General features: G+C 44.0%; 1 protein-coding gene across 2 annotated transcripts in view; it reads right to left on the bottom strand.

Moving 5' to 3' along the window:
- Positions 1-3,707: 3,707 nt before the first annotated feature.
- The window catches only part of UBAP1L (ubiquitin associated protein 1 like), a 42,809-nt gene continuing 26,484 nt past the window's right edge, over positions 3,708-20,032 (bottom strand). For both annotated transcript variants that reach the window (XM_088452875.1, XM_088452876.1), the window contains exons 5-6: positions 16,619-16,720; positions 3,708-4,201 (exon numbers count right to left, since the gene is read on the bottom strand). In XM_088452875.1, coding sequence (XP_088309001.1) covers positions 4,067-4,201; positions 16,619-16,720 — 237 coding nt within the window. In that variant the 3' untranslated portion in view covers positions 3,708-4,066. The remainder of the gene's footprint in view (positions 4,202-16,618; positions 16,721-20,032) is intronic.

The raw sequence follows: 20,032 nt of genomic DNA, 5'->3' as shown, positions 1-20,032 counted from the left end.
GAAGGTCATCTAGACACTACCACTGGGGAATCAGCGAGGTGGGCAGAGGGGAATCAGCGCACCCACAAAGGGTGGCGCCCCTGCGCGGCCGCTCAGGTGGAACGTGCCTAGATCCGGCTCTGACTGTAATAGGTGCAGCCCATTAACAGCATAATCACTCTCCTACAGTCACAGGACCTCTGCGAATATTTACCATGTTCTTTCTAGTACACAATTTCACGTAAATCCTACTTTTATAAAACTTTGGCATTCTAGTATCTGTTTCATATGTTGCAATACTATGCAGTGACATATTCCTTTCATACAGAGACTCTTCAGGGCTTATCTAGCAGGACCGTGGACTTGGAGTCCCAAACTCTAGACCCCTTTCTAAAATAGATCAGATTAGTCTCAGCTTACTTGCTTCGCTTTTGTATCAATAATGCACCTGTGGTGGAATGTGTAACTAATAAAGCAATAACAACACGAGGCAGTGAAAAATTATTACAATATAATAATAACAAGCTCTCAGCAATAATAGACTCAAAAGTAACTAATTCTAGGTCCACGAGAGACAACAAAATGTCCCAACAACATTTAGCAAAAGCGCTATAATGCTGGGCATACACTGCCAGATAAAATGTCTGTCAGACCGACAGACATTTTATCTGGCTGCCTGCCAGCCGCAGATGTCGCCGGCATACACTGTGAGAGAAATCTCAGTGTATAGCCCGACATCCGCGCTCCGCCCCTGGGGGAGGAGACATTTCCCTGTTCTTTCCGTAGGAAGGAACACAGGAAATGTCTGTCTGTCGGCCGCGCTGGGCATACACTGCCCGATGCGGCCGACAGTTTCCCGGGTGAATATCGCATCGGACGGGCATGCTGGACAATCCAGCATGCCCGACCGAGCAATATTTAACCCTCGGTCGCCCGCATACACGCTGCAATTATCACGGCGATCCGCCGATATCGGTCGGATCGTCCCGATAATTGCAGAGTGTATGGCCAGCATAAGAAAGACAGTTGCTTAGAGACCAATGTCTGTATTTGTACATAAGGTGCATTTATAAATAAACACAGGTCAATCTGGACAGATGAAGACTTTGAGCAAAGGGAATTCTTGCAGATTGGCAGATGCCCTTAGCCCATACTTTCCTGCATTGTGTAACCAATAGAGCAGTGACAGCCACAGTTAAGGGCCCTACACGTTTAGGACCTTTCTTTCCACCCTCAAGATGATCCACAAGAAAAGAGACTCATTTGCACCCTTCTCAGTATACACTGGTTGAGTGCACTTGTGTTTTTTTTTTTGTATATTAGGGAGGTGGTAATAAGTGGGGGTGAAACACTGCAACATAAACAGGGTGTGTTTGGCTATCACACTCTGGGCGAGATGTATCATGCTCCGCCACCTACCGCATGCATAGCAGCCTTTATTAACATGGTGTGCATGTAGTTTTGCGATTAAACCCACAAAGGACATCTCTTCCGATAAGAGCTGCCCTTTGCGGTCCGAGGACTTCTAGGTTTGTACCCCGGGAGTCCTACAGAGCATGCGTGGGCCACTGGGAGGGATCCTCTCTGGGAATTATCCTAAAAGAAGCTCATAGCCTTCTACTACACAACGCCATCTATAGATTGAGTACCTGAGCAATGCCATTTCCAGAGCTTGAAACATATAGGAAATGCGGTCAAACCTCAGAAAGCGGCCATTTTCGGAGGTTTGACCGCATTTTAGAGTTTGTACAACCCGCCCCCCCCCTCTGTTAGTGCATGGTCTAATACATGTTTAAGTATAAGTTGACAAGAGGATGTGGGCATTCACTGTTTGATCAAAAGATGAACTAACTTGGCTAACTATGATATTTCCAGATATGATATAAATAGCATTTATGGCAGCGCGTTCTAGACAAGTGTTCTCTTTTGTTATCAGTATGCCTTTAATGGTTAAATTGTGCGTCGGCACTTCTGTTATCACCATCTATGTATGGTGCCCACAGACACTTGTGTGAACTTTCCTTACACCCGGGGAATTGTGAAGGACTTACATCCTTTATATGTTATTTATTCCTGCATCCTTCTCAATCAAGAATTGCTTGGCAAATTACTCCAAAATACCACTGCTATTACAGGAATGACAGCGCTAGTACAGATTCCAAGAATAACACAATACAAATTTAGACTTGTGCAGATTTTAAATTTAAACCATGCAACTACATTACATAAATGCCAATAATTAAAAATATTAAAAGCTCTCATATAAACTGAAATTGTATTTACTCTTTGTAACCTTTGTTTGAGTTTTAAAAGATTGAAGCAATGTGTAGACTGCCATGATAGCTTCTTTAATAGAGATTCTTTGATTTGTTGTGGTTTTAAAGTAAACTGGGTGAAATCAGTAGTAAACTTAAAAAATGAACGATAAACCAAAATAATTATCTTAAGGGCTACATTTTATAGTGTGTTTTGATCATTTATCAATGTATATGTCAGGGCCCTAACTTAAATGTGTGCGATCGGTGCCTGTAACTGCACCCTGCTGCCAGAATCTCTGCTGCAGTACCGCAGCACAACGCTGCCCTTACAGCCCCCCAGAGCATCCTGAGGCATTGCTGTAATCACCCGCTACCAGCGCTGGGTGCAGGTCATGCCCCCTCCGCGTGACGTCATATCGAGGGGGCATGGCCTGCACCGGGAGCCGAGAGCGCTAGCTGCAGGTCTGGTATATATATTTCTGCTGGCAGAGAGGACAGAGTGCACTTCTTCCCATTGAATATTAGGATAAAATGTATCCTAGTATAAAGAAGTGTATCAACAGCAGTTACTGTAGATCGACCCCTGAGGAAGTCCATATGGAGACGAAACACGTATGAACCTATGATGATATGATGATAAGTGACCTCCACTAGGTGACGCCACTGTCAAAAGCTCACCCCCCTAAAATGGTGGAACAGGAAGTCATGTAACATCACACCAATAGTGGGATCATATTGCATTGATTATGCATGCTATGTAAGCATATGTTATATTGATAATATTTTTTATAATAAATATTTCAAAAATATTTCACAATAAGTGGCTGTGGGCTGTTTTGGGGATATTTTCTGGTGGGAGGGTCTAAATTCAGGATCCGGAGGAATTAAAAAGACATTCATCTACAGACCAACCTTTAAGATGAACATTTGAATTGGTGGGGAGTACAAAAGATTTACTAAAGCCGCGTATAAACTTGCAGATATAAATGAGCGTTTGAACGATAACGGCATCGTTATCATTCAATCGCTCATTAATCGTGCATAAATTTGGCAGTTTAATGTCGGAAACGACCAGCGATGCACGCTCCCGCTGGTCTTTTGTGACATCAATCATCGCCTGATCATGACGGTCAATCTGCCGATAACGACAGATTGGCCATGTTCAGGGATGAGGGAGGGTGCCTGCACTGAACGACATATCGTTCACTGTAGGCACTATACAGGATGAGAAACGACTGTACGATTACAATGTTGTAATCGTACGGTCGTACCACTATGTGCAAGTATTGTTTAAATATATATATATATATATATTTTTTTTTTACTATATTGGCCTAAAAACACCATTGAGTGTCGTCCAGACATTTTTAGAAGATATATATATATATATATATATATATATATATATATATACACATCCAGTACATACATATTCATAAAAAAGACAACCATTGTACAGTGAGATTCAATCACATTATATTAGTATATGTTTAAAGCTTTTTAAATTTAAATGGCAGTAATTGTGCTTTATAGCTGATTTTCTGAAGAATGCTATATATACTATACACTGCAGATTGTTCTATTAATGTTACATTTTTCAAAACTGCATGTCAGAAACAGTTTCCATTGAGCGGTTATATGCTGCCATCCTCACATAAAATCACAAATATATGTCTTATATGCTGCTCAACCGGGGTCTTGGCATTAGACAGGAAACTACGGAACAGATAAAAAAGCTTTGCAGAACTAGTCATCCAGAACACATGCAGCTGGAGTGAGCAGTCAATGCGCTGTTGTCAGCTTGGTGCTGCGCTTCCAGTGGGATGTTCTCACTGAGCTCTCATCATGAGTTCCTCCAGAGAGCGATCTCGGTGATTGTCATAAATCAGGAGCACTTCCTTGATGTCATCCTGTTGGAAGCCCATGTCATTGAACTGAAGTAAGAGGCGGAGGTATTCTGCGGCCTGTATGAGACACAGAGTGTGGACACTTGTGAAGTGACTCCAATCGATTCACACAGATTTTTCAAATGCATTTTTACTTTTAAATGAATATTAAATGCATGGAAAATGATACTAGAAAATATTGTGTTTAATGTAATGTAACCATACCCGCTGGTATTTTAATTGCATTTTGTTAACGTTTTATGGGAAGCAATTTGACCCATGTTTGTGCCTACTGCTTTGAAATGCATTGGGGGCCTACAATGGTCTGTAAAATGCTAGTATAATACAATGGGTATGAGGCCTAAGTGAGTGCTTATGGGACCTTATACTAAATACATTACATGCTGTCCTATAGCGAGAATTGACATCAGTTCTTTGTAAAAATATCTGCTCTTTCATTTTAGCAGATTGTATGTGATGTCTTGCATGTATTTTATACATGGGCAGCACAGATGGTGTAATGGTTAGCATTACTGCCTCACAGCACTGACGTCATGGGTTTGATTCCCACTACAGCCCTAACTGTGTGGAGTTTGTATATTCTCCCTGTGCTTGCGTGGGTTTCCTCTGGTTGCTCTGGTTTCCTCCCACAATCCAAAAATATACTAGTAGGTTAATTGTCACCCAACAACAACAAAACAAGCCCTAGTGTGTCTGTGTGTGAACATGTGGTAGGGAACATTGGACCTCATTCAGACCCGGTCGCAATCACTGATCGCTCGCAACCGGGTCGATGTTTTGGTCCTGCGGCCGCACTGAGGTGTACAAGCCCAGGAGCGAGAGAGAAACTCTCTCGCTCCAGAGCTCATTACAAAAGGGCCGGCTGTCGATGTTGATCGACAGCTCGGCCCGTTTTGTAGGCGGAGCAGGGGGGTGGCTACACGGAACGCTTGCCGTTTTGTGGGTGGTCGCACTGACATCAGCAGTGATGTCAGTGGGGAGTTTCCTGCTCGATCAGAGCAAGAAGCTCCCTGGGGCTTGCGGTTGCCGAGATCCAACCTTAGGGTCTCGTCGCAAGCCCCGATGGTCGCGATGGTCTTGACCATCACGACCATCACCCTGGTCAGTCGCTAAGCTGTGGGTGGTAACCCACAGCTTAGCTAGCGACCAGGAGGCTGCACTAAAAAAAAAGAAACGGCTGCCCTCATTCAGAGAGAGCGATCGCTTCTAGCGACCGCCTCTGAATGAGGGCCATAGACTGTAAGCTCCACTGGGACTGAGGTGAATGGCCAAATATTCTCTGTGAAGCGCCGCGGAATATGTGTGCGCTATATAAATAACTATAAATAAAATAACTGTATTTTGGTTAGGTACTCACAAAGATAATGTTCAGCTAACCATCATTTCATTAACAAAATATACTTTACACTATACATATTAGATATTAGTGTTGAGTGTGTATTTACATGCAGTGGTCTCCACTCTCCACCACTGGCGCTAGGTAATATAGGGCCTGATTCAGCCAGCAACGCAAAGAAGAGAACGCACTCTCCCGTCTGCTGTGAGAATATGATAATCAATGCATACGCACGGAGACAGCAGCATAAGACGCAGACGCCCAGCCCTATATTAAGCTGCCCATCTCCCTTTACTCAAAGCCTGGAGAGTACGCAAGATAGCGTAAACATCGGTAACATCGAGAACCATCGACCACATTTGCATAATAGTGGTTGACCAAACCTCGCGCAGGATCTTGCCAACTTCCTGTGTGCACGGAGTCTCATCACAGTGTGCGTCGCTGCATTGGCTTAATTATGGACGCCCCTAAAACGGCGTCCCAATGCACAGGCACGCCAGCGTTTGCCCGACCGCCCCCATCACCACCCACAAACAACACTTCAATCAATATCGGAAGGGGTCTGCGTGCACGCTGCATACGCTTACCCGACCGCACTGGCTACTTCGTGCACGTGCTGTTCAATGCATACGCATGTGCAGTACAAAACCATCGGCCAAGTGGGTGCGTTCTCTCCTTTGCATTGCTTGCTGAATACGGCCCATCGTATGTTGGCACTTCCAGCACAGGTAGAGGTGATTTGTATGAGTGGATGAGGAAGACTATATTGTACCCTGCCCTGTGAATGTGGCAATGGGACTAGTACTTTGGTACTATGGGAAGTGATCTCCAGATGGCACTGCATATGTTTAGTTAGTCCCACATACTAGAAAGAGAACCACGTGGACCTTTTGCTATAAAATATCTATGCTCGGTTCATAAGAGCTACCAATTTATTGCTCTGAGTTGAAGTGCACTAAACCTGTCATATCATTACACTGGGGAACAAAAATGTATTTATTTTTCTTGCCAAGAATTTAAGATCGGTTTGAGAGTACTTGCAGGTCCTATTTTTGCATTAGATCTTCGCTATAGCTGAATTTACTCCATTTTTGAAATTGATGAAACATAAAATTAAATTATGTTCTCCATTTGAAGTACCTTACTAGTCTAGGCCTGCTTTACTTAACAGAATCCACTTAGTTTTGTTTTTTTAACAACTACCCTCTTTCAACAATAACAAGAATTTGTTTTATTTGTGATAACGTAGCTGGTAGTCACGTTTGAGACAAATAATACATTCATATCTCCTCACAAATGCTGGGAGGAGGCGTGACAGTGCACTGCTGATCCTGCTGGGACATCCTCAGACCACAGCCACGCCTCCTCCCAGCATACAGAGAGGAGTAACACATAACACATTCATATCTCCTCACTAACGCTGGGAGGAGGCGTGGCAGTACACTGCTGATCCTGCTGGGACATCCTCAGACCACAGCCACGCCTCCTCCCAGCATACAGAGAGGAGTAACACATAACACATTCATATCTCCTCACTAACGCTGGGAGGAGGTGTGGCAGTACACTGCTGATCCTGCTGGGACATCCTCAGACCACAGCCACGCCTCCTCCCAGCATACAGAGAGGAGTAACACATAACACATTCATATCTCCTCACTAACGTTGGGAGGAGGCATGGCAGTGCACTGCTGATCCTGCTGGGACATCCTCAGACCACAGCCACGCCTCCTCCCAGCATACAGAGAGGAGTAACACATAACACATTCATATCTCCTCACTAACGCTGGGAGGAGGCGTGGCAATGCACTGCTGAGCCTGCTGGGACATCCTCAGACCACAGCCACGCCTCCTCTAAGCATACAGAGAGGAGCAACACATAACACATTCATATCTCCTCACTAACGCTGGGAGGAGGCGTGGCAGTGCACTGCTGGGCCTGCTGGGACATCCTCAGACCACAGCCACGCCTCCTTCCAGCATACAGAGAGGAGCAACACATAACACATTCATATCTCCTCTCTAACATTGGGAGAAGGCATGGCAGTGCACTGCTGATCCTGCTGGGACATCCTCAGACCACAGCCACGCCTCCTCTAAGCATACAGAGAGGAGCAACACATAACACATTCATATCTCCTCACTAACGCTGGGAGGAGGTGTGGCAGTGCACTGCTGATCCTGCTGGGACATCCTCAGACCACAGCCACGCCTCCTCCCAGCATACAGGGAGGAGCAACACATAACATATTCATATCTCCTCACTAACGCTGGGAGGAGGCGTGGCAGTGCACTGCCTCTCCAGATCAAACTGGATTTAATGACACAAATTGTAAAAGCATTGGACAAGTCAGGCGATTGTTTCACGTATATTTGTCGAACATTTCCATCTCTTCGTTTTGAAAAATTATAGGCAGGAATTTTTGACGGCCCACAGATACGGAAACTGGTGAAGGATCTAAATTTTACCACATCTATGACTGAAATCGAATCTGAAGCATGGCTGAGTTTTGTGTCTGTCATTGAAAACATTTTTAGGCAATCACATGGCAGACAACTATCATGAATTAGTCCACAATGTGCTAAAATGTTTCGAGAAAGTAGGTGCCAACATGAGTATTAAAGTACATTTTTTGTACAGCCATTTAGATCACTTCCCGTCCAATTTAGGAGATTTAAGTGAAGAACAGGGTGAATGGTTCCACCAGGATATTCAGGTAATGGAAAAAAGATATCAAGGAAGGTTGGATCGTCACATGATGGGCGATTACTGTTGGCGTCTGCAGAGGGACTGCCCGCAACAAGAATACAAAAGAAAATCCTGCAAAAAACGGTTCTCATACACTTATGTATGTAATTATCCTGTGTCTTTTTATAACATTTTACGAATCAAATTTAATCAGAATAAAAAAATATCTTTTTAACTATTTTTAACATTGTTTAATTTAATTTTTCAAAAATATTAAATACATATGCATATCTCAAAAACTAGAGCCAATTGAAAAACAAGCATGGCATATTCATGATCAGGGGCACAAAATGAATCCAAATGCACTCAGATTGACTGTTCCCCAGTATTATCAGTATAATAATGTTCTTAGTTAAACCCATCAATAGCCTGAATCCTTTAGAAATACAATCAATATTCCAGGTTACAGACTTCCTGTGGCAAAACAATGAGACTGGTAAAGAGCTAAATGTGAGGTCGGGTAGCAGAATAGTGTTACACTGGGAGGTCAGCTAATTACTGAGTCCTTATACAGCATAAGAGGAGCTCTGGGCATATATATCTGTACTGCGGAAAGCACAGGTACCCATAGCAAGCAACGTGTGCTCCAGTAAGCCCGCTTCTCAATATTCTTACTTATTTCCATTTTAAGACATTAAAAACTTTCAGATGGAAGCTGTCCCTCATATTTGAACATGGTCCAATATACCCCCCCTAGCCCTGTGCACTATTTTAAGGCACCCTGCTAAGAGTTTGGCCTGGAAGGATTTCACTTCAGAGAGATCATCCGCTTTATTGTGTAACTTATTAAATCAAGATGAGGAAAGAGGACTGGAGTATTAACTATTTCCATGCAAGGGTACAAAATACACATAGGGGGATGTATGAAGCTTTGTAAAGAGGACAAGTGGAGTTGTTACCAATAGCAACCAATCAGATACCATCTATCATTTTTCTAGCACGGTGATAGCTACAATCTGATTGGTTGCTTTAGGCAAAGCCTCCAGTTGTCCTCTTTAGAAGGTTTGATGCATCTCCCCCTTTTATTATCTGCAGATTTGGAAATACAAGCGCTAATTACATTTGTCATGGTTTAACCCTCAAGAGATTAAAGAATGTCTAAGTGTTCCACGTGTTCTATAAGGTGAGAATGTGCCCCTTTACATCCCCTCTGCTGATCATTTCCTTCATTCCATAGATGAGTAGGAAGCAGGTTCCATGTAGGATAAAGTCCCTGGTTCTTAGCTATAAATGATTTTCCCTTCAGACACCTCCTGCAGTTATTAGCACATTTTTGCACAGCAGCTGCGTCCAAAGAAAATACCAGGATGCAATTATCAAAACTAGTTAAAAGGTGTTACGTTAAACAACCAATCAGATTCTGCCAATTTGCAGTTTATTTGGTTATGGGCAGCAACACCACCTATATGTTTTGCACCAGCTTTCAGAAATGACCCCTGTCACTATAGAGACTGAAAGGATGACACTCGGGCTCCCTGATTACACAGATATTATGTACATGGGTTTATCATGTCTGTTATTACTTCTGTAATATAATAATGTAATAATATATGATTGGTGTAAATACTTGTTTAACCAACTGTGTATGTATATATATATATATATATATATATATATATATATATATATATTTTGGCTATGATAACAATATCATTACTGTGTCCGGTAATGCAGCGTACTATAATTAATTAGAATGCAGAGTCAATAATAGTGATAATAATATGGGAAAGAAAACCTGCAAATACAGTATATAAAATGGTAATACAAATATCAAAAGACTATGATAACAAAATCATTACTATGTCCAGTAATGCAGCATACTGTAATAAATTAGAATGCAAAGATAATAGTAATTTTTATTATTAGTAGTAGTATTATTATTTTTGTTATTATATGGGAAAATCCTGCAAATACAGTATATAAAATGGTAATATACGTTTCAAAAGACTTTTTTTTTTTGTTCAAATATATTAGTTAAGTATTAAAAGAAATAATGCACCCTTAACTTTGAAATGTTATAATGTCAAAAGTCACCTTGGTCCTGCCACTTCTTATCAGAATCCCACTTGCACAGTGGGGATAGGGCTATATAGGACATGAGGCAACACAAGGCTATATATTATGGTCTCATGTCTGAACATAGACATATGACTGCATATTGTATATAGTACCTGGGTGGGAGTTACTATATATAATAAGGCTATGTGGTGACATGTGATGCTGTATGGAGGTATACTGGCTATGTGGTGACAAGTGATGCTGTATGGAGGTATACTGGCTATGTGGTGACATGTGAGGCTGTATGGAGGTACTGTATACTGGCTATATGGGTGCATGTGAGGCTGTATGGTAGTATACTGGCTATCAGTGGTGTAACTAATGTATTTGGAGCCCAGGGCAAAATGAAAAATGGAGCAGCGCACACCGAATAAAAATGGGCGTGGTCACATGCCACGAGGGGCATGGCCACTGAAAAATGGGGCATGTCAACATGACACACACCCCTTTCTCGTCACTCTGGGAACATTCCTTTCCATTACATATGCACCTTAATGCCCCGAGTAGTAGTGCCCCTTATGTAATGTCCCCAGTAGTAGTGCCCTTTATACAGTGCCCCCAGTAGTGCACCCTTATACAGTGCCCCCGGCCAGTAGTGGTCCCCCCTATGCAGGGCCCCTTATACAGAGCCCCCGGCCAGTAGTGGTCCCCCCTATGCAGTGTCTCTGGCCAGTAATAGTCCCCCCTATGCAGTGTCCCTTATACAATGCCCCCAGCCTGTAGTGGTCCCCAATATGCAGAGCCCCTTATACAGTGCCCCCAGCCAGTAGTGGTCCCCCCTATGCAGAGCCCCTTATACAGTGCCCCCGGCCAGTAGTGGTCCCCCCTATGCAGGGCCCCTTATACAGTTCCCCCGGCCAGTAGTGGTCCCCCTATGCAGTGCCCCCAGCCAGTAGTGGTACCCCTTATACAGTGCACCCGGCCAGTAGTGGTCCACCTTATGTAGTGACAGACACAGACAAACAGACATAAAACACTCACTAGCTTACCTGAATCCCTGCTCCTGCCGTGCCCGCCTCTGACTCCGTCCTCCCACTCGGTATTATGGGAGAGACGTCATGAAGTAATGACGTCTCTCCCATCACCCACCGCAGGAGCTGGAAGCCAGAGCTCATTAGTGAGCTCCAGCCCGGCTCTGGCAGTGGGAGCAGCAGCCAATGAGTCTGTCTGGCTATCAATGGCTGCCTGCGATGTGTGTGTAACTGTGTAGTATGGACCGCACTCACTGAGGTCTGCACTACACCGAGTGACTAGGGCAGGCTTGTACCTCTATTTGAGTCCTATAGGAGAACAGCGCTATATAAATAAAATTCTTATCATTATTATCTGTACGCAAGGTTTGGAAGCTGTCATTATCAGTGTGCACTTACACCAGCCCTATGCTTGGTGTAAAAGATCTGTCAGAAAACAGGTGTAACTATGCGTATATGTGCAATTCTGCATAGCCCCCAATTCCCCTGACACACCTTCTCTGAACCTTGCCTACATCAGAACGTTCCATTACAGCACAGTTATGTCCCTTCAGATGAATCAGGCATATCTGCAGGACAAAAACACGGAACATATGCTCAGGGGCGCCGAGGGGGGTGGGGGCAGGGGGCGGGCACTATTTACCCGGGCTTGCTGGAGGCCCCCAGTGCCACCCCCCCTTCCTCTTACTTCACAGCAGCCCAGCACATGCTCCTGTGTGCTGGGCTGCAGCGGGAGAATGCCCGCAGCAGTCTCCTATGCATTTGGGGGGGAGCAATCACAATGATCGTGCCCCCCACTGGCTCTGCGCTGGGCTGAGGTGCTTACAGCACCCTCCTCCAAAATTCAAAAATGATTTTATTAGATCATTTTTTTATCCTAAGGCGTCGCCACGCCTCCCGCAAACTGGCAATGCCCCCTTCCCCCAGGCCCAGCGCTCTACGCCCCTGCATACGCTTGGCAAATGGACTTGTGTTCAACTCTCCCTTAGCCCCAATAATGACGTGTTCATTTTATTGCTGCACAGTTAGCATTTAATACATTTATTTCCTGGCGCTTGGTGCTACAGTACAGTTACTGCAGTGTTACACTGAATTAACACCTTACATGCTAATGTTGAACTAAATTATTCTACAGAATGGTAAAAGTAAATAAAGGTACAGCCAGTGAGCAAAACTCGGTCCCCGAGATGAGATGAGATGAGATATACTCGTATAAACTGTGGTGAGATGTACATAGTGTCACATCCTCTCCCCTAATACAGAGGTACTCATTGAGGCCCGTCTGCTACTCTGACCCTGCGATGAAGGAAAATCTGTGCTCTCAGGAATTGGTTGGGGTCTTTCTCACAGTCTCTCCCTGATCTCTGATTTGGCTTCAAACTAACAGGAAATGAATAATTTTCCCAGACAGGGCAGCATGGAGAACTGTTATACAGGGCTGGGCCAGCGCAGCGCAGGACAGCACACATACTAAAGGGAACTGCAAACTAAAATCGCTATAGGGGCAGGGGGCGGGGAAGGGTCAGGTCCTTTTTACAGTATATACAGTGGCTTGGTCTGATCACAACCTCTATTTTCATTCACAACAGATTGTAAGTATCATGACTGTAAGTGACATTAGAACCATACTTGATGACTTTGTAAATCTGCCTCCTGGGAGATGCAGAGGGCAGGTTACATGTCAGGATCGGCTGGTCATTAGTGTCACCATGACCTGCCCTCGTCTGCAGCACTCCCAGAAATCCGAGGCTGTTGTCATATATAATTATAGACAATTACAGCCATAAAGTAATGTGATGCAAGTTAAAAAGCATAGAAACCCCCCCACTGTGGTACGGTTTACAATTTGTTTAATCATGGGTCTGTTTATTTCAGCAACTAATCTCTAGATCTGAAGATTTGCTTTTTAATGTATCTCCAACCCTGTTACAAAGTTACAACTATTAAAATCCATTTTTTTTCCTTTCACTGGAAAATAAATAATGTTAACTATTAAAAATGTAGGGGAAGGAATCTTGTTGGAATCCTGTTGCACTATCTTCGTCTCATACTGCCTGGGGATTATCCTCGTACCGCTGTAGGAAATCTCAGTGACTTCCTCCACTTCATATTCATTCTTTTTCTTATAGCTCCACCCCCCTCTCTCCTGACAATCCTACTTCAGAGATTATTTCTTCCCCACCTTCCAACTCCCTTTGCCTTTTTTGTCACCTTCAGATACCTCTTCTGCCCTCCCCCTACTTCTACTTGCCTCTTATTCTTATGTCAAACCATGTTTTGAATAGGAACAAACATAGAACTAGATTTACTCCTGACATACACTCATTCTACCTTGTGTATCAAATTAAAACTGTCTATTGTCTTAAGGGGGCCCATGATTCCCAGTTCTGCCGATCCGATCTGCGTATTGCCAAACAAAATTGCCGATCCCCGGACATTGATGATTGGCAATCCATTGGAGGATCAGGGAAATTCAACATGTTAAAAATCCCAGACTCGCCTATTCCAACCATTTTCGGGTTGGGATCGGGGAATCGAAATTTTTCAACATGTTGAACGGGGCACTGACGTATGAGTCCCTTTACAGAACTGAACCTCAATTATGCCTCACTTTCCTTAATGGGGAAATTGTTCCTTACACTTGGACATACAATCTGGATTTTATGGCTGATATATCTGTATGGCACATTCAGAGTGTGGCTCTCACTGGCAATCATACCAGAACATTGTTCCTTTTCCCAACCATCTAGTAGACTTTACTCCTTCCTCTCTAAGCCGAGTGTCAATATAGGCAAATTCAACAGTTTGTAAGTAGCTAAAACGACCATTATTTCACCCTCTGACTTTGTTTTTTACATGAGTCTACTCTTTTATATATAATTTGATCCAAGGAGTTAAACATCCAAATTTGCCTTCTTACTCTCTGCAATAATCTGTATCTGTAATATTAAATCCATAGACATCAAAAATGAGGACACAACTGCAAAATACTATATTGGTGTAATAACATTTCTCTACCTCTCCACGTGAGCTATATAGAAGTATTGGTGTCATGAAATACCTTTTAAATGAGGTCAACAAATTTGTTAATTACTGTGATATGATCGGGGTAGGGGGTCCTTCTCCTGGGGTAGATGGACACCTCCTTGCACACAGCAGCCAGGCAACAGCACTCCAGTCATGGGTTTTCGTGCAAGCTGGTCGGCACCAGTGTTTTATTGTGCAACACCAACAGTCAAATAAACCAAACATAAAATAAATCCTAGCCCAGCTGGGCACTGACTAGACAGGTAATTTCCTCTCTATAAGTGGCAAGGTCTGCTACCTCACCACAAACACAGAAATTTCAACAGGTCCCAGTGTCTCTGAACAAACCTCAGTGTTTGTTCTCCCCAGGGTGTGTGAGACCCTGCATCAAAACTCTTACACAGCTATATTGAGCTACTTCCAGGTGTAATCATTAATTAGCCTGCTCTCAGGCTGAAAAGCCTAACACCTGAAACGGCCCTGTGGATGGAGCCCTCCCTTCTCTCTCACATCCACACCCCCAGCACCCATTCTCCGGCTCTTACCAAAAGACGACACTCAGATCTGTTTGTAAAACAGACTCTTCCTGGGGGTTAAAATACATATTACAGGAATCTGGGACACATACATGCCATCCCTAACTTCTCCAGTGCTCCTATCACACTACCTTATTGATCTTTCCTTGCAAGAGGATTCTCTCACACTCCCACCCAGTGCTCCCCTTATGCTAGTAGCTAAATACTAGTCCTTTTTTAAAATATTTTTTTAATATTCAGGTAACTCTGCTATCGTTTTGTTTCTTAGGCTTTATAGGAGCTATGTCACCTACTTTTGTAGAAATGAAAGGATAATGAATAGACCCCTATAACATTAGAACAAACAGAAAAAGAAGCATGGTTGATATATGGTGCACAGAGCCTTATAGAAGCAAGTAACAGTGAAACGCATGTTGCCAGTATCACTGCCTGCTCTATCCTGTCACTACGTGTATGCCATGTGACCATCCCGATTAGGCACTATTTCGTTTAGAAGGTTTAGCTTAGCCTGCGAGTATTAGAACAGATCTCCAGCGTTAAGGATTGTTTATGCTACTACTTTATACCACCTCACGGTCTTGCACTATAGCAGGAAGAATTGTACAACCAGTTGTGCAGTTTATTATAACATTTTCTGTAAGTGCTAATTAGCAAATACACTTGAGGAATTCAATTCTGGACATAATATCTATTCAATCTATAACTATTCCCATCTCTACAAGTTGACAAATGCTCTTCCTAGACTATATATATAAATCCAGATAACTATGTGTCAAGCATGCCGCTAGAGGTGTGCTGTTGCTGGCTATATGATGCATAATATGCTGCAGTCTTGACAAAGGTCCTACGGGACTGAAACGTTGATGACGATACTATGATACTGCTTGGATTGGTCTCTATATGATTAAATGAGAAAGCGTTACTACTTTGGTGAGTGCCCTCTGTTTTTTCCTATATTTGGAAATACTCTGGATTTATAGAAGGACCGGTTCACTGGTTTGGGAGGATATATATATATATATATATATATATATATATATATATATAATGTATATATACACACTATGTCTTCCCCATTCATGTTTAAAATATGGGGTAGCTAAGCAGCACTCTACACTATTGCAATTATGTGATACAAGATACTTTTGGTTCTGACAACGGCAGGGTTCTGCACTTACAGAAGGTGTGTACAACACCATTAAAATAATCAAAGGAAAGGCAGTTCCGGAGGTGTAGTTAGTGGGAATATAGGGATACAGCTATTATTAGACCTGTCTATCTGTGGCTGCTACACTTTCCTCCTACCCTCCAAAAGATACCAAAAGATTAACTGGTTGCTGCGTTGAAGGGAATTTACATTGTAAGCCCACGTGGGCAGGGGCTATGTGAATGGTTCAGTATCCTCTATGTAGCACTGCGTAATATGGTGGGTGCTTAATATACATTATGCATATGTATCTCAATGATAATAATAACATATTACTCCACAAGTTTGATGTCGTCTGCCCCACCATACTGCTTTGTGAGACTCTGTAGTGGAATTTAGAGAGTCCAAGTGCAGATTGGTCACAGAGGACCTGGTAGCTATTGATACAGCTATGGATATATGTGTATTTATACATATAAAAAAGGGGACTTCAATATTATGTTTATATGGGTAAATCTGGGCATTCTACTGAAAGGTCTGTTGCGGTGAACAGAAATAAGCACATGACCATAATCTTCCATGTAATGTACCTTGTACTTCTCACTACAGAATTTTACATTGGTATATTTATCCGCAAACTGTCTTCTGTTTACCTTTATCTCAGAGTTCTGGAACATTTCCATTGCCTCTTCCACCAGCACCTCCTCATAGCCTACTTTACAAAGCCGATCTGTGGCTCCGAGGTAACCTAGAACCTATTGGACGGATGCAACAAAAGCTGTGATGAGTAGGTGTTAAGCGATTGGCCCACTTCTACTGTTTGCATAGGTATCTATGATGACGGAGAACTGAACTCGTTGAAACCTGAGCATTTGACAAAATGACTCTAGCTATGGAGACAAGGAGATGATATGTAGGTTATCTGAACTATTACACTTAAAAATACAGGTGTCTTATTTAACTTTATGAAAAACAGCTGAATATAGCTAAACAGAATGTTACTCAACTTAAAATACCACAAAGAGCACAAACTTATTTATATACTTATTTCATGATGTAAACACTCATTGTAAATCAAACTGACTAATGCCATAATAATCATGAAACCTTGGAAAAGGTCTCCACAGTTGCAGGTCCCTCAGTATTTTGGGGATGGGGACATTACACAGCTCAAAGCTACTGATATATATCTCTGACACTGGCACAGAACTCTTGCCTGGATAGTCGTACAGCCCTAATCATGTTTATTTTGGTGTCCTCTAGGTTCTTGGTGTGCTGACAGCTGAGCTCCCAGCGGTATCATTTTTTTATCCAAAGATTTTATTATAATGGCATTAACCCATTACTCACCTACCAGCTGGGTTGACTAATAAAGAGAGGGGATGTATAAACCGCTCAAAGCCAAAGGGTTAATGCAAAACTAGAGAAAGGAAATATTTGAAAGCACTTCATCTTAGGCCTGGAAAGGTGGCCAGGATATAAAACTTACTGGCGCCAGGAGCATAAATCGGATACAGACAATACAGACTGGGGAAGATTTAACAAAATAAAAAGATCCTTAAAGAAACAGTAATATGAAATACACTTTATATATACAAGTTAAACGTCTGTTTGATTATTTGTAGCCAAATTAAGACGTCATATTTAATGCTGTAGCATGGGTAAGTGCCAGAGCCGGATTTAGATCTCATGGGGCCCTAGGCAAGATACCAGTTTTGGGGCCCCCCTCCCTCAAACATTCCATAGCACTATATTTTAATTTCTGATTCATTCCCCTGTACAGCACCCTTAAGAAAAGGTCAGCTGTGGCCTTGAAACATTGTATGTATGTATGTATGGGTTGGGTACAGGATGCCGGCGCTCAGGATACAGATGCCAGCATCCCGACAAGGTTAGGATATCGATACCTGCCGGTAAGTATCCTAACCCTACCCCTCCCCGCAGCCTAAACCTAACCCTCCCCCCCAGATCACAGCCCCCTCTTTCCTTACATAACTGACCCTCTCAGCGCAGAACCCACCTCCTCCCCTCACAGCACAGATCCGCTCTTTCACTGACCCCCCTCCCCTCATGCAATGCCCCTGTACTAGTGCCCCTTATGCAATGCCCCCTGTAGCAGTGCCCATTATGCAATGCCCCTTGTAGTACTGCTCATTATGCAATGCCCCCTGTAGCAGTGCCCAGTAAGCAGGGCCCCTTATGAAGGGCCCCCTGTAGTTGAGCCCATATGTATTGCCCCCTGTAGTTGTGCCCATATGCAGTGCCCCTTAAAGTAGTGCCCCTGTAGTTGTGCCCTTTAAAGTAGTGCCCCTGTACTAGTAGTAGTACCCCTGTAGTTGTGCCCTTTAAAGTACTGCCCCTGTAGTAGTAGTAGTGCCCCTGGAGTTGTGCCCTTTAAAGTAGTGTCCCTGTAGTAGTAGCAGTAGTAGTGCCCCTGTAGTTGTGCCCTTTAAGGTAGGTCCCCTGTAGTAATAGTAGTGCCCCTGTAGTAGTAGTGCCCCTGGAGTTGTGCCCTTTAAAGTAGTGTCCCTGTAGTAGTAGTAGTGCCTCTGTAGTTGTGCCCTTTAAGGTAGGTCCCCTGTAGTAATAGTAGTGCCCCTGTAGTAGTAGTGCCCCTGGAGTTGTGCCCTTTAAAGTAGTGTCCCTGTAGTAGTAGTAGTGCCCCTGTAGTTGTGCCCTTTAAAGTAGGTCCCCTGTAGTAGTAGGAGTGCCCCTGTAGTTGTGCCCTTCAAAGTAGTGCCCCTGCAGTTGTAGTGCCCCTGTGTAGTTCCCCTGTAGTACTAGTGCCCCTGAGTAGCCCCCCTGTAGTAGTAGTAGTAGTAGTGCCCCTGTGTAGCTCCCCTGTAGTAGTAGTAGTAGTGCCCCTGTGTAGCTCCCCTGTAGTAGTAGTGCCCCTGTGTAGTTCCCCTGTAGTAGTAGTGCCCCTGTGTAGCTCCCCTGTAGTAGTTGTAATGCCCCTGTGTCGCTCCCCTGTAGTAGTAGTGCCAGTGTAGCTCCCCTGTAGTAGTAGTAGTGCTCCTGTGTAGCTCCTCTGTAGTAGTAGTAGTGCCCCCGTGTAGCTCCCCTGTAGTAGTAGTAGTAGTGCCCCTGTGTAACTCCCCTGTAGTAGTAGTGCCCGTGTAGCTCCCCTGTAGTAGTAGTAGTGCCCCTGTGTAGCTCCCCTGTAGTAGTAGTAGTGCCCCTGTGTAGTTCCCCTGTAGTAGTAGTAGTGCCCCTGTGTAGCTCCCCTGTAGTAGTAGTAGTAGTGCCCCTGTGTAGCTCCCCTGTAGTAGTAGTAGTAGTGCCCTTGTGTAGTCCCCCTGTAGTAGTAGTGTCCCTGTGTAGCTCCCCTGTAGTAGTAGTAGTGCCCCTGTGTAGTTCCCCTGTAGTAGTAGTGCCCCTGTGTAGCTCCCCTGTAGTAGTAGTGCCCCTGTGTAGCTCCCCTGTAGTAGTAGTAGTGCCCCTGTGTAGTTCCCCTGTAGTAGTAGTGCCCCTGTGTAGCTCCCCTGTAGTAGTAGTAGTAGTGCCCCTGTGTAGCTCCCCTGTAGTAGTAGTAGTAGTAGTGCCCCTGTGTAGTTCCCCTGTAGTAGTAGTGCCCCTGTGTAGTTCCCCTGCAGTAGTAGTGCCCCTGTGTAGCTCCCCTGTAGTAGTAGTAGTGCCCCTGTGTAGCTCCCCTGTAGTAGTAGTAGTAGTGCCCCTGTGTAGCTCCCCTGTAGTAGTAGTAGTGCCCCTGTGTAGCTCCCCTGTAGTAGTAGTGCCCCTGTGTAGTTCCCCTGTAGTAGTAGTGCCCCTGTGTAGTTCCCCTGTAGTAGTAGTGCCCCTGTGTAGCTCCCCTGTAGTAGTAGTAGTGCCCCTGTGTAGCTCCCCTGTAGTAGTAGTAGTAGTAGTGCCCCTGTGTAGTTCCCCTGTAGTAGTAGTGCCCCTGTGTAGTTCCCCTGTAGTAGTAGTGCCCCTGTGTTGCTCCCCTGTAGTAGTAGTTGTGCCCCTGTGTAGTTCACCTGTAGTAGTAGCAGTGCCCCTGTGTAGCTCCCCTGTAGTAGTAGTGCCCTGTGTAGCTCCCCTGTAGTAGTAGTGCCCCTGTGTAGCTC

Source organism: Taudactylus pleione, unplaced genomic scaffold, assembly GCF_031769625.1.
Source record: "Taudactylus pleione unplaced genomic scaffold, aTauple2 ptg000556l, whole genome shotgun sequence".
NCBI classification, from domain to species: domain Eukaryota; kingdom Metazoa; phylum Chordata; class Amphibia; order Anura; family Myobatrachidae; genus Taudactylus; species Taudactylus pleione.
Note: the sequence above shows the minus strand (reverse complement) of the source record. Positions and strands in the feature narration are given on the sequence as shown.